Source organism: Drosophila pseudoobscura, chromosome X (genome assembly GCF_009870125.1).
Source record: "Drosophila pseudoobscura strain MV-25-SWS-2005 chromosome X, UCI_Dpse_MV25, whole genome shotgun sequence".
In the NCBI taxonomy this organism is placed as follows: Eukaryota; Metazoa; Arthropoda; class Insecta; order Diptera; family Drosophilidae; genus Drosophila; species Drosophila pseudoobscura.
In genome coordinates, this window is record NC_046683.1 from 46,115,863 (window position 1) to 46,139,182 (window position 23,320).

The 23,320-nt window shown below is 39.6% G+C and overlaps 1 protein-coding gene across 20 annotated transcripts in view; it reads right to left on the reverse strand.

The window, feature by feature from the left end:
- Positions 1-1,854: 1,854 nt before the first annotated feature.
- The window catches only part of pHCl-1 (pH-sensitive chloride channel 1), a 50,396-nt gene continuing 28,930 nt past the window's right edge, over positions 1,855-23,320 (reverse strand). For 7 of the 20 annotated variants that reach the window (XM_033381907.1, XM_033381911.1, XM_033381905.1 and 4 more), the window contains 13 exons: positions 23,045-23,133; positions 22,349-22,423; positions 21,971-22,035; positions 21,671-21,891; positions 20,287-20,369; positions 19,101-19,238; positions 18,445-18,597; positions 14,368-14,582; positions 12,241-12,291; positions 9,786-10,418; positions 6,553-6,555; positions 5,873-5,983; positions 1,855-5,809 (listed from right to left, as the gene is read on the reverse strand). In XM_033381907.1, the coding sequence (XP_033237798.1) occupies positions 5,663-5,809; positions 5,873-5,983; positions 6,553-6,555; positions 9,786-10,418; positions 12,241-12,291; positions 14,368-14,582; positions 18,445-18,597; positions 19,101-19,238; positions 20,287-20,369; positions 21,671-21,891; positions 21,971-22,035; positions 22,349-22,423; positions 23,045-23,133 (1,984 nt within the window). In that variant the 3' untranslated portion in view covers positions 1,855-5,662. Of the gene's footprint in view, positions 5,810-5,872; positions 5,984-6,552; positions 6,556-9,785; positions 10,419-12,240; positions 12,292-14,367; positions 14,583-17,316; positions 17,470-18,444; positions 18,598-19,100; positions 19,239-20,286; positions 20,370-21,670; positions 21,892-21,970; positions 22,036-22,348; positions 22,424-23,044; positions 23,134-23,320 lie in introns of all 20 variants that reach the window. The other 13 variants (XM_033381916.1, XM_033381914.1, XM_015187356.2 and 10 more) reach the window with 12 other exon arrangements.

Here is a 23,320-nt window from a genome sequence, read left to right on the forward strand (position 1 = left end):
TACGCGGTACGCGGCGCCGTCTCCCCCGTAATAAACAAACATAATGCTCGTAATATCCTTATAATGGCACCAGCGCTAGCACCAGCACTCTCCGGGGGGATTATTATTACTATGACGCGTCCTGCAAGTGTGGGAACTCTGACAAACAATTGCTGTTGGTTATTATTAATTTTTATTTGGATTTCTTTTCGGCCATCGCAGCAATTAATGCTCGCACATATGTGTACATGGAGAAAGACTAATTGCCACGCCTCTGAAGGCTTCAAAGGCCCTAATTTGGCAAGTTCCTTGCCCCAGTCCAGTCTTTCCACACCTCCCATATACCCATACACCCACTATAATTCGATGTCCCTCCTGCATGCAACTCCTGGCGCCACGTCGCGAAGGGCCTGGGAGCTGGGGGACTGGGGCGTTGCATGTGTCGCGTACTCGTATAGAACGAGTATATGGAAATTCCGTAATGACAGGGGCGTAAAACCCACGTGCCCACGTTCAGTTGTGGTCGAGTTCAGTGCTCAAGCAATGATTGAGTTTTATTGTTGATTGTTGAACCGAGATTGCAGGTTGTCTCATACAGGGTGAGTGTTGAATGTGGCAAATGGGTGCTGTTTCATAAAAGACTTTAAAACACTTTGTGTAGCTAATCGATGGAATTTGTATTTCTATTACTTTAAATGACAGATCTTAAGTCTATTCTTCTGCCATTTGCATTGGCCCTTCGACCTTTACGTCCGTCATTTGTAGTTCATCGGCTCAAGGATCTATCACATATAGGCGATAGACCATCAGCTGTTTTCGGACTGTGTTCCTTTGGTGCTCTCTGGGACTGACTGACCCTGACATAAATATTTCCGAAGATCAATCCATATGTTTTCCCTTTTCCACCCGTCGGATAATTGTAACGTATTTTGTTCCCTCCCAAGAAATTGAGAGAATTGTTTTAATTCTCTCTGTTTAAGGGGGAGATTATTACCTTTTGGGCCACTTAGTCGTAAATAATTACAAGTGGCAAACGACAGAGGCAGAGGGCACTGCTGCATCCAGCCAGCCTAGCCCGTTGGCCAACTCAAAAGCAGGTAGAACTCGGCCAGACCCCTGGCTACAGCATTTTACCGCGTGCTATCATTGCCGGCTGCTGCTGCTCCCCCTGCTGCAGGTGCAGGAATCAACGAAGCGAGTCGCTGAACCACAGTCGGAGACGGAGACAGTTGTACTCGGATCGGGGCGGAAGGAAGCTGTTGCGCGGGTCAAAACACTTGTCCTCGCTGGCCAGTTCCGAGTTTGAGCCCAAGGCGGGAACCTGTTTCTGTGCATCGTAGGGCCAGCATGCTGTTCGAAACACCAGCTCTGCGAGCGCTCGTAGCCCCAGTCGCAGTCCCAGTTGCATTTGCAGTCCCAGTCATTCAGTTGTCATACAATGGGCAGGTTGCTTCTCATTTTAGGGGTTGTCTGTCTTAACGGCAACTGGCACTGGCACTGTCTCTGCGCCTGCGCCTGTGACTCGTGTGCATTGACCTGAAAACAGAGCGCGCCTTTTTCGTTTCCTTTGCTGTCGATATAGGGGTATATCAGCGACAGAAAGGCCCACAGATGTTTAACTGTTGGGGGATACTTACTTGGACAAATTACAGGTACTATTGCTATCGTTTTCCGATCTGGTGTACTGTTTTGTGATTTCATATCTAGGATTCCCAAGAAGTCTTACTAGTGGAAAGGTTTCGAGCTGCCGATCTCGGAATTACCCCTCCCATCCCTCAGTATTGCATTCAAATTAAAGACAATTTTGGCTCAAGTGTATTGAATAATTTTGTTGTTGTTTTTGTTCTGGTTTTTTCTGGTTGAGACGAGACGATCTTTATTAATGCGAAGCTGCTTTATTTCGGTTTCGGTTGCTTTTTCCATTATTTCTTTTCAAATATTCTGTCGTTTATAACTATCATATCATATCGTTTTGCATTTGGTTTATGTATGTTTCTGGTGTATTTACAGGATGTTCGTTTTGTCGATGCAATGTTAATAAATTTGTAGATCTTATTATGCCTATGCTCAAGGTTTGTGCATTATAAAAAAAGTTGCTATTATTATTATTATTAATTTATGTTTGCATGTTGCCCGTTGCCTGTTGCCTGTTGCATGGTTTCTTTTCGGTTTCGGTTTTTTTTTTTTGTAATTGATCTTTAAGAAATCTACTTGTATGTGAAATAAATTTGAGAACTTAAACTGCTCTAATGCTCTCTGCTCTTTGACAATTTCATCCTTTCATCCTTCCTTTGTTTTTGTTTGTTTCGTTTTGTATATTTTCTTTTATAACAAATTCTGCCTATAAATAGCAAATATATTATTCATAATGAAAATTATTTTATTCGATAAAATTATTAAACTAGTGTATTCGTTTATGTTATTTATATTTACAGTATTTTCTTAGCATTACAAATTATAAAGCTTTTCGATATTGAGAATTTAAAAAGTGGTTTTGAGTTGAATCTGCTATTCTGCTATTCTGTTATTCTGGACTTCTGCTGAAATCTAGATTATAATTTGCTTACACAACTATTTTATTTTTTATTTGAATTTTCTGCTAGTTTTATTAATGCTTCTTGTTAGTGGTTAGTGGTAGATCTTCGCCATTTAGATGTATGTATGTATGGTATGTATGGTATGTATTACGTTTATCGTTTTACTGGTCTTTGGTTTAGCTTCTACTTCGTTTTTGTTTGTTTTTATCAGCAGTTTAGCTTGTGAGGAGTTTCGAACAGAAGACAATCCCGAACTGAAATCTTTTAATGGGGCGCACATATACATATACATATCCATATAGAAGGATCTTATGGGGCACTCTCGCTCTCTATTCATAATAACTCAAACTGTGTTTCGCTGGAAACCATCTAACCCTCTACATAAGTAATCAAAAAATTGTTCTAGTTCTTTTAAAGAAGGCACCTTTCCTTTCCTTTACTTTCCCCCAAAGCGGTGGCTACTGGTGTTCGGATTTGGTAGTCCAAAACGAATCGAATATACATACCTATTGTTTTTTTTAGGGATCTATCTCAATCGTATTGTATTTGTACATTTCTTACATTGGCCACACATTCAGCAATTTCCCATTTCCATTCCTATTCCCACCCATTCCTATCGCATATCTGCCTCAATACTTTTTGCAACAAAAATTGTTCTCTTTTTGGACGCCATGAATTGGAATTTATTATTTATATACCTTCTATTTTTGTTCTGTTCTATTTGTGGCTCTTATAAGCAGCTAAGCATACAAAAAAGGCTCCGAATTCTTTAGCATTTTTCCTTTTCCTTTTCATTTGCATTTTCATATCAACGGGTTTTCCCATATTTCAGTTGCGTTCTCATTTGTTCAGATTACGTTTTTGGTTTTTATAAATTGCAAAAAGATTGTCCTTGTCTTTGGGTTCTTCTTCTTCCTTTAATTTTAGCTTAGTTTCTTTATGTTTGGTTTTTTTCGTTTTTTTATAAATGAGAGAAAATTGCGCAGAACTTGCAAAACGATGCAAAGAAAAGTTTCCAAAAAATCTACAAATCCCTAAAGTTATAAATTTATATATTTGCAAAAAGCATTTGGTGTATACGCATGTTGTTGTGTTATCTATAAGTAACATTGTTTAAACAATTGGTAACGGTGGCCCTCATTAACCTGCTCTCAATTAATTTCAATAAAATTTCGTATGCAAAGGTTTTCTTTTGTTTAGTTTTTAGTTTTTTAGTTTTTCGTTTGCTTTTTGTGTTTGTTTATCACAAGGTTTAAATTTGGTTTAGGTTCAAGTTTTAAGTTGTGCTTTTTAAGGTGTTTTTTTTGTTTTTTTTTGTTTGTTTCATACATTTTTTTTTTAGTTCTTATTAGTTCTACAAAGACTTGCAGGGCATTGGTGTTTGTTTTGGTTTGACATACATTTTATCTAAAATACTTGGGTGTTTATTTTGTGAGTGATAGTTGGGTTGGCATATCCTTCATAGCTACTTATGGGAGCTTTATAGAGTTTTGTCTTCTTTTGTCTTACATTTGATGTAAATAATTCTGTGTCTGTATGTGTGTGTGTGTGTGTGTGTGTGTTTATGTGTTGCTTTGTTTAAGGTTTTCTTCTATTAGCTTTGATATGTATTTTAATAAAATTGTTTAGGCAATTCCTGTCGCTACTGAAAAATCGAATGCTTCGAATGATGCGAAAAATAATTCGAATCGAATCTACTCGACTCGAAACTCTGGCAAATTACAAAAGAAATTGTGTGTGGCCTACCCTAGGGTGTTTCGATGGCTTACATATTGTATGTGGGCTCTGATCCCTTTTAAAGCATACTTTTGTGGGCTCTGTGGAAATGGTATGTATGTATGTATTTCACCTACAATTTAGTTAGTTAGGAAAGCTTTTTCTGTGGTCTACTTAGCGGCGGTATTCTTTTCTATAAATTTCATATGAGAGTAAAAGAGTTCTCGGGTTCATAGATCGAACATTTATTCAAAAAATAATCAAAATAAAAACAATTATAGTAATAACATAATATAACGAATAATCTCTGTGATGATTAACAATTTGGGGGTTTCCTTTTTTGGGGGGGGTTGCCCTTTGACAGATGCGGAAGCATTTCAACAAATCAAAATTTAATTTTCCCTTGATAATAAATATCTGACTAGAATTGTAAATATATGTATGCATGTATGTCTATATGTATGTATGTATGTAGGTATATAAATATGTATGTATGTAGGTCTGTACGTTTCGGACTACTCGAGTAGGTAAAGCCTTAAAGCTGTTTTTTTTGGTTTGTATTTCCGTGTTAAGTTTCATAATTTCAAAGTTTTTTATTTAGGCTAGGTCTTTTATCCTTTTCGTTTTTTTCTTCTTCTTGTTTTTTGGTACTTTCAGCATGAATTTCTTTGCTTAATAAATTGTTTAAATATTTATATTACAATTTCTAGACAGTGTTCTTGGTTTGTTTCAATTTGAACTAATGCATTTTCGAGCATATGCAAAAATTTGCCATTTAATTTAAAGTTTTGTTTACTTGTTTTGTTGTGTTTTTTATTTACTTTTTGTTTCTACTATTTAGAAAAAAAAACAGGCAGTCGAAATTGTTTCTTTCGTATGTTTTGCTCATTTGCTTTGCGTAAATGTAACTCTCTTTCGTTTATTATATATTTAATTTAATTATCAACAACTTATTCATTCAACTTTGTTTCCCTTTTTTTCTTTCTTTTCTTTTTCTTTTTCTTTTCCTATTCATTTTCGTTTTCGTTTTTCCCCCACTAACAACTCAGTTTAAACTAATTCTCCTCATTTTGACGTATTTATCACTTGGTTTTGTCATGTGTTGCTGTTGCTGTTGCTCTGTTGCTTTGTTGCCATTTAAAGAATAATTAATTGGTAATTAGATGTACTTTGTGTTTCACTTTTTGTTATACATATTAAAATTAAATGACTTTGCAAGGCCCTAGAACTTAGTAAACGATTACTCCTGAACTCCCAAACGTACTCGTGGCACGAACGAATAACGATTACGTCTCCGGACCTATGTATTCCCGTAGCTCTGCAATTTAGCGTGTCGTGTTCCAGCATATCTATTTATGTACTCGTACTCGTACTTTTTAGTGTATGCTGTATGCATTATCATTAGGCAGCTTATTTTGCTTTGCTTAATTTTACGAGAATCCTTTGTAGTGTACAAAGAAGAATACCAGGAAAATGGCATAAGCAGTTGGAAATGTAATTCTAGCGATGACATCGATTGTCTTGGCCACTCGTATCGGATGCGGTGGCTCCTTTTTGCGCACCTGGACGAAGCATGTCTGCAAAACGGAAAAAATAAACAGGTTTATTATCCCTCTATGGGGGCGTGGACCATCTCTCACCTCTGTGGCACATCCATTGTTTGCCGAATGGGTGCACGGACTGTTGCTGCCGCCGCAGGTGGTGCAGGCCACAATCTCATTCGGAGCGCCAGCATCGCGCCTCTTCTCGCCCTGATAAACGGCGGTAAATTTAAAAAACTTATTCGTTAATTTTGATTGACCCATGTGGAGTGTGTGTGATCGATCGATTGATTGATTGATTGGCAAACGAGTTTACATGACAAGTTTACAGTTTAAATTACAATAAAATTACAAAAAGGAGTTATTTACACACACACACACACACGCACATCAATACACATACGAAAAACAAACGGAAAATTTGTTGGAAAATTGGTTGAAATGTTGCAGTTGCAGGTTACAGGGTTACAGGGTTTTATTGGCGGTTGTTTGCATTTCGTTTTGCAAAAACCCAGCAAAAAGCATATATAGTTATATTTATTTATTATACGTATAAAGTATATGAAAAAAGGTAGAAAAGAATATTTTTCTTTATTAAAGTTCGTTAAAATATGTGGCACAAAAGTTAATTCGAAATTTAACAAACAAAAAGTTCTACAAAAAAATTGATTACAAAAGCGCTTGAGAGACATAGAGCAACTCTTTTTTTTTTGTTATTTTTTAACTACGAAATTAATTTGGAAAAAATATTCATAAGCCGTCTTTCGGTCAATACTTACGGGCTGTTGTTGTTTTGTTTTGTTTTTTTTTTGTTTATTAATATTTGCGTTCGATTTTTGTGTCAGTGGCAGCATTTGAAAAAGCAAAAAAGAGCAGATTCGCTTTTAGTTTATTGAACTGGACCCCACGCAGACATTTGATTAAATTTATTGAATTTATATAGGTTTATTTTTGAAAACAATTCTAATAGTTTCTTTTTTCTGAACGCAAAATTGTTGAATCTTTTGTTATTTGTTGAAGCTTTAGCAATTTTTGTATAGAATTTCGTATTTCGATTGACATGAGAATGGCATGAGAATTTTGCTGTGTTTTTCTTTTATTTTTTGTTAGTTTCTAGTAGGATGAAATTATAATTGGAGCAAATGAGATGAGAATCGAAATTTCAGTCAAAAAAATATTTTAATTATGATTGTGGGAGTAGTTTCTGTATTAAATGGTTAATTGTGTTAACTGATTGTTCTGTGTGATGCGGAATGTTTATTCTTGGGAAATGATTGGTTATGGAGTACATACAAGGTTTGAGGTTTAAGGTTTAAGGTTAAAGGCTATTGCTCGATAGTTCTTTGTGCTTTCTTTCTATTGTGTGGGTGTGGGTGTGGGTGAGGGTTAAAGCGTGCTTAACATCTAAGAGGGGGTGGGTAGTGGATAGATACCAAGCTAATGTGTTCTGTTCGAGTGAGTAACACAACAAAGCCTTTAGCTCTCGGTAGGAGCTTACTATATACAGCACATCGAAGCAAGGATAACATGAATATTATTTAAATAGTATTTAAACCTTATCTTACAGTGGAGTGGAGTTTATGCCGACCTTCCATTCAACAAAAAAACAACAAAAATACACCCAAAAAAAATTTTTTACACAAAAATATTTGAATGTTATTTCAATTTCATATAAGTATTCCGTGTTGCCGTGTTTTTTTTCCGTTTCTGGTTGGTGCAAAGTTTTTGGGAAATTTGCAAATTGCATAAAAACGTCTTATTACTGCACAGGCACAGTGTTGGCGAGAGTTGTGCGCATAATTAACATAAAAAAATCGTGGACATTATAAATAGTCCTTTCGGTCGTAGGTTGCAGGACGAGAAATTAACTGCGTCCGCTTGAAAGTGCGAGTATGCTGCAATTTATTGCACCTAAGAGGAGCACGTCCCGAGTTGCATTTGAGACACACCAACGAGAGAATGAGACTGAGAATGGGCGGGATTTGGCCCAGAGGCCGAGAGAGGGAGACAGAGAGATTGTGATGGAGATTGGTGTGGACCTGGGGTCTTTGTTTGCCGGCTACTGACTACTGGCAACGCCATTTGCCGAGTGCACAGTGGGGAGGGCGAGGTCTGTTGGGAGTCAGGAAGCTGTTACTTAGGTAAGATGTATTATGCGGGTGTGTTTAAGCAGCCGGGCAGCCGGATAGAGTGGCTGACCCAAATACAACACGGTACCTGTGCCAGAAGTTACTTCTCTTCTCTTCTCAGATTTCTACAACAAAAAAAGGAATGCATTGCATTTCCCGTAACAAATCGTGGAAATGGAATCTTTCGAGAGAGCGGATCTAGCCCAACCATAATTGGGTTTCAGAAGTAATACTTACATATGTATTATATGTATGTAAGTGGTCCCTCAGCTGCTTTCTGGCGAAAGCCAAAAAAGCTTATTCTGAAAATTCGGAACTCTTGAAAAATGTATGCCTCGAAGAGGCGGCGTACTCTGGGCATTTACATACTCGTACTCGTACTCGTACTCCCCTCAGAATTTTATAGAGAACTTTTGCAGCATTCCCATACGAATCCCAAGAGGGAGAATGGGGGAAATGCGAAGTGCGGTATGCTCGAAACTTTTCTGTTTAAAATCCTTGTGCATCCTTTCCAAGAATTTTTCGACAATTATGATGCATGCAGAAGCACGCCCCTGCCCCCGTCTCGTTCTGCCCCACAATCTTGGCGTCCATTTGTTTGTGTTTCATTTTCGTGTCGTTGGTTTTCCGTTGCTCTCGGGCTCATTACGGTATTTTCCACTCTGGCTCTCTCATGAATAATTATGTTGTCCTGTTGCGGCCCCAGTCATCCCGTCATCCCGACATCCCGGCATCCCGGCATCCCGGGCTGCGGCTCTGCCAGTGTCCTGCTCGCTGCTGTAGGGTCCACCTGGCCAGGCGCCAATTTAAACGCGTGCCCCATTTTTAATTTACATGTTAATGGTGGAAAACATTTTCCCAGCCACCTTGTTGTTGATTGTCCCTCTGCTGCTCCCGCGGTCCCTGTGGCTCCTGCACCTGTTCCGGCTCCTGCTCCTGCTCCGGCACCTTCTATTGGGTGGTGTTCCGTTGCCGCTTCTGCTGCTGTCGGAAGTCGTCGTCAGCGTGCCAGAATTTTCCCCATAAAATACGAATAAGTAGTTTTGCTGGAAAACGGTCTCTCTCTCGCTCTCTCTGTCTCTCACAGCATGGCCACTTGAGTCGGTTTTATTTGCTTTACGTTATATAGGGGCTCCGGCTCTGGCTCTGGCTCTTGCTCTGACTCTGTTCTGCATTCTTATCAAGATGATGATGATGGGTGGGCTGGGACTGGCGCTGGCGCTGGCCCACTGTTTGCCCCCGGCCGGCCGCCTCTTGTGATTGGTTTGATTTGGCTGAACTCTCTCCAGCGGAAGTTTAATGATTTATGCGATTGCAATTGTTGGCGGAGGGGAATCTTGATAGGAGATGATTTGTGTGAGGATAGCCGATTGAGGAATATCTTCAGAATAAATTGAGGCATTCTCCAGCATACATTTAAGGTGTTAAATGACATTCTATTCGATTCCCTAATTGCTCGAGCCACTGTTGCCCGTCTTCTCTCATGTCTAATGCAGTTAGACATCAGTTGCTGTCGCTTAAATTTTGCGGAAAAACTTTGAGTCGGCACTTGGGTGTGTGTTTTGGGGTTCTTTGAGTGCATTTGTGTGTATTTTGGCAAAATGGCAATCAAAATAACCGCAGGCAATCGAATTGAAAGAGGGTGGGGGCTGCACAATTGAGCCAGGGAGCCAGGCAGCGATAACTTTCTGCTGACTTTTTCTTTGGTCTTTTGTTGTTAGTTCTTTTCGCTTTTTACACTGTTATGGTTAGTTATTTGTTGGTTGTACAACGACAAGAACGACAGGCACAAACGGGTTACGTTTTGGGGTTTTTCTGGTTAGTCTCGGGTGGGTGCAGAGTTTTCCGCTCTCCGTCAGAGCTCTCCGTTCTCATGTACTCACAGTTTCCATCATGCCACCGCACTCGCCATAAACCGAGGCTGGGGAACTGGAGCGGGATGGCTTCTTTCGTGGTGGCTTCTGCGGCAACTGCAACATTTCCATGTCCTGCTCCTGCCCCTGCCCCTGCTGCTGCTGCTCCGCCTCAGTCTCCGCCTCGATGCGCACCACCAGAGCCGGGGTGCTGGTGGCCACCGACCGACGCAGCGAGGACGTGGTGCTCTCCTGCTCCTCCTTCTGATCCTCCTGCTGCTCATCCTTGAACTTGACCTTAGTAGAGCCAGCTGTGCCACTGGCTCCACCAGGCTCCTCATAGATATGCTCGATGGTCACTCCACCCCCACCAGAGGCGGCCGTTGGCGACGTGGATGTGGACGGACTCCTAGCCGCCTTCCGCTTGATGGATCGAGCGCGTATGTTTTGCACTGCCGCCCCAATGATGCCGCCATGCGCCTCCTGCCATCGCATGCCGCCGCCGAAGAACTCCTCCACAGCCTCCACAGTGCGCGGCGTGCCGGGCGTGGCCGCCGACGAGGAGCCGGCAGCCGGGGTGCCCGCCATCGACATGCCCGGTGTGGCTGCGGCGCTGGCCTTTTCGGAGGACAAAGCAGCATGAAATTCTCGATCGATTATATCCTATATTGGGGCAGGCAGGCGGGTTGTGGTTCAGTGGGACGGATGGTGTTGGGGTTGGTATAAAGTGAGAGTATTGTATTCTTTATCGTGGATGTTTTGTGGTTTATCGAGAAGATATGGTTCGGAGAGAGAGATCTTAGTCGGAGAAAATTGAAGGCCACACAGCGGCGTTTGAGTTAATCGCACGATTCAAGGCAGTATTTTGGGGTTTTTTATAGGATATTTCGGGGTTCGGTTAGTAAAATCGTATCCAATTCTTGTAATGCAGTCCCACAGACAGACACTTGTCCCACGCACACTACATTTTGTTGCTCAAACTGATTTTCGTGCTAAAAGTGGTTGATACAGATGCCATGTGTACATATGGGTATGTATTTTAGTATGTATATTTAGAGAACACAACAGAATACAGAGAATGCACCACACAAATGCTGTAGCAAAATGCACTAAAAACTAAACGCCTAAACAAAAAGCTTTCAAGCATTCGTACATATACATACACGGAACAGAGCACAGACAACACATAAAAAATATTTGCACTTCAGCTACAATTTGGTAATAGCATAAATAATATTGGCCAACACTTCCGGCAATGGCACTGGCATAGGCACAGGCACAGGCACTGGCACTGGCACTTGCAGTACTCGTAGTAGTACGTATTTTTTTTTTGTTTTTTTTTTTGGAGCAAGGCAAGGGCGTGTCATAAAATGAATAAAAAGGGAACTTAATTTAAATTTATTATTTGATTTCTTTTTGTGGCAAAGTTCATGTACTAAAATTAAAAATGAAATCAAGGGCGAATAACAAAATTGATTCATAGCCGAATATATATAGTATATATTTCTGTTTAGTATATTTTTTTCGCAAAATACTTGTTGTTTTTTTTCGCTTTTTTCTGTCAGAGTTTGCTCTCGTAACATTTTTCCCAATTGTAAGTGACCTTAAAGTGTGTTTTTAACATATAGAATAGATCTTTATATGGAGTTTAATATGTTCTATGTTGCTGTTGCTGTTGTTGTTGTTGTTGTTGTTACTGCTGTTGTTGTTGGTTGGTTGATTGGTTGTTTGGTTGTTTGGTTGTTTGGTTGTTTGGTTCTTGTGGCTGTCATTTGTGTGCGTGTCTGGATATTCTTCAATAATAATAATCATACGAAGCATATCGGTATGCATTGACTTTGCTGTCGGGTGTTTAAGTACTTTAAGTACATTACGATTCGGTTATGGTTAAATGAAATCAAGATCTATATATGTAGGTATAGGTAAATAAACACTGGAAATAATTAATGTATTAAGTATGAAATTATATACATTGAAAGCGAGTGCGAGTCTACTAGTAAATTATTTAAGTTTTAATCATAGTTATTGTTAATTTTATTTGGTCTCCCATTTGGCTTCCCAAATCAAATAATGAACCAAAGCAATGTTTCTTTCTGGAAACTAAAAAACCAAAAACCAAAATCCCAAAACCAAAATCGAAGACGAAATTGAAACAAAACTTTCTCAATGCATTTTCATCAAAGCGAAATTCGCATGCCATTTGTTTTTCATAAGTTTTTCTTGGGTTTACTTTTCGCCGACTGGAGAGGAAAAGTACAGGACTTGGGGCTGGAGTTTTACAGGGTATTCGGTATTCGGTATTCGGTTGTGTGTGTTGTGTGTTTCTGTTGTTGCTGTTTGCTGCTTTGATTTGATTGTTAGTTTTTAAGGGGGTTTTTGTTCAGTTTTTGTTTGGTTCTTGTTTGGTTTGGTTTCTTAGAGGGATCGGATCTGGGGGGCGGAGGAGTGGGCGGAGTGGGTGCATGAGTTGTGGTTGATAGCTTACCAAAGGACTTGCAAGAATTACTCCGATCCTGCTTAGTACTGCTGGAAGACGCTGCAAAAATGTACACAAAATAATGTTCATACTCAAAACACACTTTAAGTTTGGTTTGATTGTCATTTTTTTGTTTGGGTTTTAGTTTTCTTTTCTTATTTTTTCTTATCTTTTCGGTTTTTTTCTTTCTTTTTTTTCTGAACTGTTCATTTCACACTTAACGGCTATTTTGAGAAGAAATTAAATTTTCTGGTGGTTTTAGCTTCGAATATTCGCATATCACAAAAATTGGGAACAATGTTTTCGTTTTGGCTTACGTCTTTCGGTTCTCTTTTTTTGTTGAGAGAGGATTTTTTTTTTTATTTATAAATTTTTGTTTATGAATGAATTATGGGTTTGAAATTGGAACTGCTTGAGTGGCATATAACTAGAACGATGGTTGCTCTGATTGTTCCGATTTTGAGGTAAATCGTTTTTGAATTTCAATATCTCTTGGGAATAGGCCACATTTCCATAACAAAACTCCAATTGGGTGTCGAAAACTTTTGAAACACATCAAACGAAAATAAAATGCTTAACGTGCATTAGTAAATGTTTTATTCTTAGATTGAAAAAGTGCCTACACAAAAACAAAATGCATATTTTATATAATTCACTTTTTAGTGGAAACCTTTTCTTTTGTTGTTTCCTTTGGTTGTTGTTGTTATTGTTGTTGTTGGTGGGTGTTAAATAAAGAATAAATATACATAAATGAACATACATACATACATACCTACCTACTGGCATGTAAAACGCTTCAATTAATTTCTAATTATTATTCATATTATCTTTTGATTTAGTTTAAATATTTGCAAAACTAATTGGAGATGAATAAAACGCATTGTTGGTCGCACGAAACAATTGTATTATACAACATTTATAAAGAAAGATACAAAAGAAATGATCAAAACAGAACCGAACCGAACCGAAAACTAATGGGTTTTAAAATGAATGCAAGAGAAACGTTGAACACGTCAATGGGGTTTTGTCGGACCTCGAACTGAAGTTGGCCAGTTCCTTGTTGGGTTAATAAAAATGCAAAAAAATAATAAAACCGATCATCAGCACAATAAATACACATACATTGACAGTTCCCTTCAAAAAGGACAGAGGGAAACAAAACAAAAATCAATCAAATGTGTGTGTGTGAACCGAAAAATCAAATCGCAAGATTCATTTCAAGTCGCTGCTGGGCTTAACTGATTTTTCTGGGTTTTTTGGTTTTTATTTGGATTTTTTTTAAATATTATGACACACAAATTTACGTTTATTATAGTTGAAAAAAAAGTTCATATACAAAATGCTAAATTGGGATAGTCGGGATATGAACACAAAGTGAGTTATTATAGCGAGCATTTTGTTGTTGTTGTTATTGTAGTTGTTGGTTGGTTGGGGGGATATCAATGCTGGTATGGGTTATAGATAGAGTAGTTCTAGTAACTAAAAACCATATATACTTAATCGAAATCAGAAGGGACAAGTACAGTACAGAGAAAAGGGAACGTAAGATAGACATTGATGGAAAAAATAGACAGACAGAGATACAGAGATAGAGAGATACAGAGATAGAGAGAAAGGGAGGTGGGACTCAACACAATGTGACAGTAATCGAATTGATATTGGTATTGACTGAAGTTTCATATATATACATGTATATATGTATATATGTATATTTGGTTCTTGCTGGTACGAGTATGACTTTTGGGATCAGGTGTTTCTTGCTTCTTAAACAAAGAGAGAACAAATAACTGGTTTAACTTATACAAATGTTTGTATTTTGTTGTTGTTGTTGCTTTTGTTGTTGTTGGGGTGTTCATTGTGTGTTCTGCTTGTTGTTGGTAGCTTGTTTTTTTATGTTGGTTTGTTTCGATGTTATTTTTGTTGTTGTTTGTTTTAATATTGTTGGCTTTTTGTACGCTACGCTCATGTAAAATTCATATTTAATTGCTTTCAAAATGCATACGAAATTAGCTTTTTTTTGTTTTTTGTTTTTTTTTTCGGGGTTGGAGCTTTCCATAGCGCCATTAAAGGAGGGGACGACTGGTACTGGTACTGGTACTTGGAGTGTGAATAAAATTAAATTATTATTTAATTTACCTGTGTTACGGGATTCTCGCCCGGCCGATAGACGACGTTGTGCAGCGGCCGCTTGCGGCCCACATAATTGACGCACACGAACTCCAGCAAGGAGGCGTAGATGAAGCACATGCAGACCCCGTCCCAGACGTTCATCGCCGTTAGATTGGAGACGACCGGCAGAGTGCTCCGGAAACCGTTGGAGGTAGTGAAGAAATTCAACATGGTTGTCACGCCTGCCATCATCATCATCAACGTCATCATCATCATCATCATCATCATCGTTGGAGATTTTCGAGATTGTATGTAGATTGTAGAGAAAGTTGCATTAGCCATTTGACACGTAATTGGGAAAAGCGTTGCATACTTAGGGGCGGAGAAATGTGTGGCATGGACTGGGACATGGGCAGGGGCAGGGACACGGACAGGGACAGGGACAGGGGCAGGTTAGTTTGTTCTTTGGCATTTAGTTGGGCTTTGTAATTAGTTTGCTGGCGTATGTACAAAGGTTTATAATTTGAGTTTAATGATCCAGGACTCAGGCAGGACAGGAGGAGCTCTAAGCAATTTTAATATGTGGTTTTAATTGTTCGGAATATTGTGCAAAAGCTATAGAAAGTAAACAATACTACAAATTCGATGAAGGGGAAATATTGAAAATATAATTACGACTATTGTCTCATTTCGAGTGGAATGCATTTCGTACTTTTGCATTTTAAAATACATTTTCAATTATTTTAATTGGTTTTATATTGTATGTATATTGTCTTTGTTTTTTGTTAGATTTAAGGTGCTATTAAAGTATCGGATATTAGTGTATAGTTATTATTTTGTAAGATTTTCGGTTGAGCGTTTTCCAGAGCAGTTTTTGTTTGAACAGGCTTTCGATCATCAATTTCTGTTAAGTTATATCTTTTTATTTCGATTCAAATATTTTCATTTTACCCATTAATTATCTTCTTTGGAATAGTGTTCTACCTTTGTTTCATTAATCAAAGGGTTTTGTTCGGGGTTCCTTTGTTTTGTTGCATCGCCGTAATGCAATTAATCAGAGCAGGGTAAAGCCTTTCATTTATTGTTAATTATTCTGCTCATTCTCCTCGCCCAACACAAAAATGCAATTCACAGATGGAGCCCTGGAACATGGGACACAATCAATCTTAATTGCCTAATTAGTTGCGTCAACAATTTGGTAACTGCTCTGGCTCTGGCTCTAGCTGAGAGCTGCAACATTTTACTGCACTGGCGTGGCATGCTACAAGAAGCACTTGCAGCATTCGGTTGGTTGCCTTCACGACCCTCATAGATTTTCAATTTGCCTTCGCTTTTCCAGGGTGTGCCCTTCCCCTTCTGCCTCGATGGGAAAATCTCAACGCTGCACTCAACTACTCGGATGCTTGGGGGAGCGTTTGGGGAGCGGAGCCCAAGCGGGTCGCAAATGAGGCAGGAAGATGCTGGGATGCTGCGACTTGCCGAAGCTTTGATGCCAAAAAACTGGAACTGGATCTGAATCTGGGAGTGCATGCCGTGTCAGCACTTTGACTAACAAAATGCCATCGCTTTCTGTCAGCCATTTCGCCATTTTTTGACTGTTTATTTATTTAGACGCTTTTGTTAGTGGAATATGGACTGATTGTGTTTGCAGATAGATTGAGCAGACAATGCCAGCCACCAAATTGAATTAGCCAGCGTTCCACAGCAATTTGAAATCACGTACAGTCTTAAGCTCTCTATAATACTCTCGTGTATCCACTTTCTTTGGTCTGCAGTTGGCATTTCACGCACAGCAAGCACGGAGAACACAGAGAGCAGAACCAGCAGAAGCACTCTGGTGTGCATTTTCCATGTGGGCCATATGGCTTATGCATAAATCATCATGTTCTCGTATGATGTGGCCAACTCTCCACGTCATCGTCATCATCATCTCACAGACGAGGGCACAGGCCACAGGGCACAGGACACAGGACACTAGGCACCAGGCACCAGGCACCAGGCACCAGGCAGCTGGCAAAGCAAATACCAGGAAATAGCCGTGTCCATGTCTTGGTTCGTGTCCAGGAGCAGGCTGCCAACAACATCTGATGGCTGATGGTTGACATTCCCTTTTGGCTTAGCCTTCTTTCTGGGTTTCTGTTTTTCCTGGGTTTTCTTCCAACGCTTTTGCTCGGAGATAGCGCATAATAATTACATTAGCCCTACCGCAGTGTGTGTTGGGGATTTGACTGTTGTGCCTTGGTCTTCTCTAGTGATTCGCTTTCTGAGCCCATCTCTATTCAAGTCATATCTTTGTTCTGCCATCGTGCAGTCACCTGTGATTGATTATTCTTATACATTTCTTATTTATTTATTTGCACGTTTATGGTCAATGATTTTATTTAAGCATGAAAGAACCTTAATTAGCACGATCGATGTAGCATGATCGAGTGCTTTTGTAGGTTCGTATACCAAAGCTCTTCCACGGAAATAAAACTCCAGAAAATCTGCCTAATTTAAGTAAAAGAATGTCAAAGATTCATGCAATGCAAAACTTCTCAGAGCAGTTGGGGCTTACTTGTACCAAAATACGTGTGAGTGCAGGAATAGTCAGAGAATACAAATGAGAGAATGAGCAAAAAATGAAACTAAAGGAACCAAAGAATCTGTCGGATGAGTAATGGATTAAAACTGAAACAACAAAGGGAATCGCATCCGTTTAAATGTAAGGGCTAGCATACTCGTATGTTAGTTGTTTCCGGATAATACGAACCCAGAACCTAGACTAGAAGAACTCTATAATTCATACTCTCTTTGCTGGCCAATTGTCTCTTGTGGTTAAATTTCGACTAGGACTGCGCCTAAAAATGCTAAAATGCATTTCACTATGGATTTCGTTTGTATTGGAAGACTACGATTTCTGTATATATTTGATTTTGTTTTTGTTTGGTTTGGTTTTTTTTTTTGGTTGTTGTTTGTTTTGTGGTTGCTACGTACCGATCATAACCCGGGCTGGGACTGCATTCCATTCCAGCCAAAATGTGATAAACGACGAGGTGACCAATATAATGCCAGGTATGAAAACGGTTGTGAAATAATACGCACGATCACGGGTAAATGTCAACTCGACCTGTAGGCAACTGTAATTACCTTTAAGAAACGAGGGGCCGAGAATTATATAATTCGGCCAGAGGTTAACGCACACGCACACACGTACACACAGACACAGACAGTGAGAGTGAGAGAGACAGACAGTAGGAGACAGAAGGATATACATATATATGTAGATGGAAAGAACTAGACAGATAGACAGAGAGATAGAGAGAGAGAGGGACACATCCATATATATGTATGTATGTATGTAGGTATAGGTTATACATATATCCTAGCCTAGCCTAGATTATCTATTGTTCAGTTGTTGGCTTCTTCTCTTCGCTGAGCTGTACTTCTGGATAAGAACTATACAAATGATAAGATTGAAAGAACTGAAATCGTGGTATTCGATATAACGAGTAAAGAGTAACGAGTAACGAGCAACGAGCAACGAGTGGTGTTTGGGGCTGGCTTTCGATTCGGGTGGAGTTTTTATTTGAATTTGAATTTGAATTTGGATACAAGGAAGCGAAGAAGAATCCATGCAGAAAACCTTACGAGCATATTATGTAGCTAGCATATGTATATATGAAAACTGAAACTTGTGTGGGCTGGACTGGTGTGCGCATACTTTTGGTGGGCACTGCTTGGCTACTAACAACTATTGTAGGTAGTACTTGGTATTACTTGGCATTGAAATGGAATGGTTGTTTTTGGGGGCGGGTGACAATCAGAAACAAAATCATAAGGTAAGGTTGTACAAATTACATTACAGAAGGGCAATGGCAATCGAAAAAACGCAAATTCTACGATAGGCAAAGGCGCAAAAGTAAATCAATTCTCAATGGTATACAAAATTGATTGTTTCTTGATTTATTTTCTTAAGAATACGAGTATATATATTGGTTGTTGGTTGTTGATTTAGTTTGAGAGTGTGAGATATATATATATATATAGAGAGAGAGAGAGCGAGGGGTAAAAATTGTTTATGGATTCATTATTTGTTGGTGTTGGATTTTTGGCGTTTGTTACCTATCATCGATCTAGCTGGCACGGCATTCCATTCTAGCCAGAATGTTATAAAGGACGACGTCACCAATATAATGCCAGGTATAAAAACGGTGGTGAAATAGAATGCACGATCTCTGGTAAAAATTAAATCGACCCTAAGACAGCTGTAGTTCCCTAGGGAGCATTATATATAGGTTTTTGATTCGGTTGTTGGTTGTTTTTTGTAGCGTTTTTAAATAGTGGGCGAGTGGAAAGGTAGACAAAGATTATACCATTAATAATTATCGTTTTCGTTTTGTTTTTACTTTTTGCTAATAGTATCATAATGAAAATGAAGCTGCCAAAGCCGAGGTCTAGCCGAGGTCTGAGACTACGGAACGGAATGTAAATCAAGACAAGAATAAGTTCAAAAGCCAAGCCAAAGAATGGTTTACTAAACTGAGAAGGTCCATATAAAAGAAACCTACATACAAAATACATATTTATATAAAACGAATCATAAAAACGTCTTTTTGTAGGAAAGAAATATCATTAGACCAGAAAAATACTACTAAAAGTACTACAGATCCGATTTCTCAGTTAATTGTTCTTTTGTGGCCAATATATTATATAACTAAAGAATATACGAATACAGATACAGATACAAATTTGAGGGCATGGAGCCACCGAGGACTTACCTCTCCAGCTGTTCTGATCGCAGGGCGTTGTTTGATTCTTAATCAAGTACGCATTCAATGTGGTCAGCGATGGACTTTTCCGCAGAGTATCCTCATCGTTTTTCCAAACATACTTGATCTGTGACTCCTCGTAAGAAACTGTTTGTGGGATGAAACGTAGAAGGGTTAGAGCCAAGTCGATTACAATCTCAGTACCCCGCCCTATATACTATATGTAGCATACTATACATATGTGTGTATCTGTGTACTCCCCAAGTAATCCTTTCATTAATTAATGACATTAATGTACTGCCTGGATGGGGGTTCTATTCTCGTACGCCTCGCTAGCACACACACACAAATGCACATTGTCGAAGACATATTTGTGTGTGGGTTCTAGAGTGGGGGTTCAGAGGGGTTGGAGTGCGGAGGGCGGAGTAAATTAAATCATATTTGACAAACAAGCCACGACAAGGAGCAGCAGGCAGCAAAAAGCAAAACACTTCGATGTTTCCTCTAGCAGATGAAAATCTCGGCAAGGCCCAGTCACTCCTCAATGGCCTGCCTGCCTGCCTGCCTGCCAGCCTCTCCAAAGTAATTTACGATGTTGCTCACGTTCTTGTGTGGGGAGGGGGCGTTGACGGGTGGAGGAAACAAACCGGAAGCAACTTTCGGAAAACAATGCGAAAGACAAAAGAGCCTGGAAAAGCGTTGCTGGTGAACATCAAACGAGGCTTTCTGTCTCTCTGTCTCTCTGCCCCTCTGTCTGTTTGGCGGGTTTGGCTATGTGGCAGGCAGTCAGTCAGCCTTGTTAGTCACTTTGTCAGCTTTTGTCGTTTAGCCTGCCTGCCTGCCTTCACCGCCACTCACCGCCTCTTGTTGCACAACACACAGAAACACAGACAGACAGATGCAGATACAGGCAAAGATTTCCCTCGAGTGGCAGTCAACACGCTCTGCCTTTCCTCAAGAACCACAGTAGTGTTGGGGCTGTGGCATCTACATCAACAGCATCATCATCATCAGCATCAGCGTCAGTATCTTCAGGTTGATTTTCAACACTTTGCCATTATTTTCATATTATTTACACATTCTTTCTCTCGACTCAGTCTTCTAATTTGATTTCTTATTCAATTATTTGAGGAATGAGTTTATTTCCTGTTTAATTATTGGACCCTCTTCTGTTGTGTTTTTGTGTGAAACTTACTGCTTTCCATGGAGAAGGAGCACTTGGGATCATCGAATGGAAATATGTGTAGGCTGCCCTGACAGGATAAAATCAGATGTCGTCTGGAAAAAGAGAATTGGATAATATTAAAGGGGTTTGGTGGAAGCAAAACATCTATTAAAGCTCCTGTTTTTTATTTATCTCAACTGCCTTACACTTCCGGCCAATTCATAAATCATCTTTGCCTTAACCTGTGATCTGGCATCTTTGACTCGAATCTATCATAAAACATTTTGACCTTATAATTCCTTGGATTTCCCCTCTGGCTTCCATTTCATGCTGCTTGTCTTTGCCACTTAATAGCACGCTTTGTTCTGCCAGCATCAATTCATAATATTCTCTATTCTCTTTTCCCCTCCCTCCCACTCTCTCTCTCTCTCACCCCATTTGGAGCAAGTTTTTCCAACATTTGTTCTTGTTGGCCATGCAAACAGTGGGGATCCGGCCAGACCAGGAGAAGGAGAAGGTGCAGGGGAAAGTAAATGGCAACTGCAACTTATTTTAATTGCTGGACGACACTTTTGCGCTATGCAGTCAATTGGAAAAGTTCTGTTGAATTAAAAATGTAGACAAGTCGGGGAAAATGGGAACAGAATCGGAAGGGAGAGAGAGAGAGAGAGAGAGAGAGTAGTAGGGCTGGCAAAATGAAGACAAACATGAGCATCCAACAAATGTTGGCCATATACTCGTACTCGTATGTATGCAATATGTTCTGCACAGTGCTCTGTTTTCTGTATGTATGTGTGTGTTTTTTTTAGCAGCATCCCGGAGAAGGAAGGAAGGCAAACAACATACGAGTACTCCTCGTACCAGTCGGGGGTTATATTTTTTCCACCTGTTCGGGTAGGAGATGGGATATTTTACCTGGCCAAATATTTGCATACATTTTTACATTCTACTCATATTCTGGCACGGCGCGCCGGCCGCCCCATTTCTTGTGCTATTTTTCATTACTGCCTCGTGCCTCGTATGTTTGCCAGCTAGCTTACATATTTTCAGAGTTCAGAGTTCTCCCTTTTCTCCCTTTTCTTCGTTTTTTTTTTGAAGATTTTTCACTATCCAGAGCCAGAGCGAAGAAAATTGTAGAAAATGTACAGCAAAAACAAAAATGGGGAAGAAAAGAGTATAAAAAAATATCGCGCTCCGACTGGCTGCCTGTCATTTTGTGCTCTGGTCTCCCTAATGAATATGAACTTTGAGCGAAAAGAATTTGCATTTTCTGGCGCCATTAAAGCCGCTTAGCTTGGCCTGGCCTCGTCTCGCGTCTCTGTATAAAAAATTCATTCATATTCAAATCTGGGCAGGCACAGAGGACAGGGACAGGGGCAGGGGAAGGGACAAGGAGAGGGATACGGACACACACCTCATTGCGTACGTAATGGTCCCGTTCCGAAATATTCTTAAAGCGAAATGCATTGGTATGATGGGATCCTTGAAATCGCCATGCATAATGAAATACGTATCCGGCGTCCAGATGCTATCATGATGATGCAGAGCATTTAAGAAGTCATAATGAGACTTATTGCCATATTGCAGTCGTGGATCGTTCCACTGCTGGTTCAATAGGAATTCCACCTCATATTTCTGCAAAGACACATACATATTGCTCAAAATATATTAGCTGTTTGATTTCTCGGGATTATCGTGGCTACCAAAGACTTACCAAGCTGCTTTCATCGGGTGATGCTAAGCTCAGGAGCAGCACATTCACGTTGACCGTCAGGGTGCCTATTCAATGGGATTTAGAGTATGCAAAATATATTAAATATACATGAAAAACCATCGATAATATTACAATTTTTGATGTGCCAATGGAAAAAATAGGCAACAAACAAAAAAATAAATGAAAAATACCAAACCAAACCAAGTCTTCACTTAACCAAAAAGAGGGGAAACAGATATCGAAACGAAAGTAAGTCAATGAATGTCTAGCTCTACTATATGTAAGCAACAACAACAGAAAAAATCTAAATAAATAAGTGTTTTTTTTTTGTATTTATGTATCTTTTTGATGTGGAACTTTGGAACTTTGTACACCAACCGCGATTGTGGGGTCTCCGTGGATTTTGATTTGTTGCCATATCGGGCGATTGTAAACCACAGCAAAAGTCTTCATCTGTAAAATTCAATGGGAAATTGTCTAAACAATTTGCTATCATCATTTGGTATCATCACATAATAATCTGAGGGTATTTTCTGTTTCTTGTTTCTTCTCTATACCACTTGAAACCCGAGCGACCCATTATAATGATTTCCAAGGGCATAAACATATCGAAATATCGAAAGATGGTCTACTCCCAGCAATACTTTGTACGACTAGGTCCCCTGCAAGCCCCCCATCAACCCATCCTTCAGACAGTCCATCTCCTTTGTGCATCGCCCATTAAGTTTAATTGATTTTATAGTGTCCATGCATCGTTGCCCTGCTTCTCCGCCGATTGTTGTCTGTGGGGGGTTGTCACGGTGGCTGCCCCCCCCACGTCCCCCATCCCACCAGTCTGGCCACAAAATTCTTAACGATGCCAGCCAGAGATACAAAAACCGAAATGGAAACTGCATCGCATCGCTTGTTATTATTGTTATTCGGAGCTGCTCCATTCTACTACTCGGAGAGTACTTAGACAAATTGGAAATGTAACGTTCAGAACGAGTGAAACACGAGTGGAAGTATGGGGCGTGTGGGCGTTTGGGCGTTTGGTCGTGAGGAGGGGAGGGGAAAACTTCATGAACTTCTTACCATTTACAGGCGGCAGTAATCGTTTGTCGTAGCGCTTCTTCTCAAGCAGTAAATCTAATATCTCCTTATCCGAACTGGACTCGTCGAATCTGTGTGGGGCAAACGGAAAGATTTGTTTAGTGCGTTTGTAGACACAAAAAGGATGTACGCTGTACAGTTTATGGTTAGTACGAATAGTAGTCAAAATATATAATTATTTAGTAAGTATTTATTGTAGATAGCCCTATGTGTAGGGAGTTATCTATGTACAATAGTTTTTGGGGGAATATGTTGGTT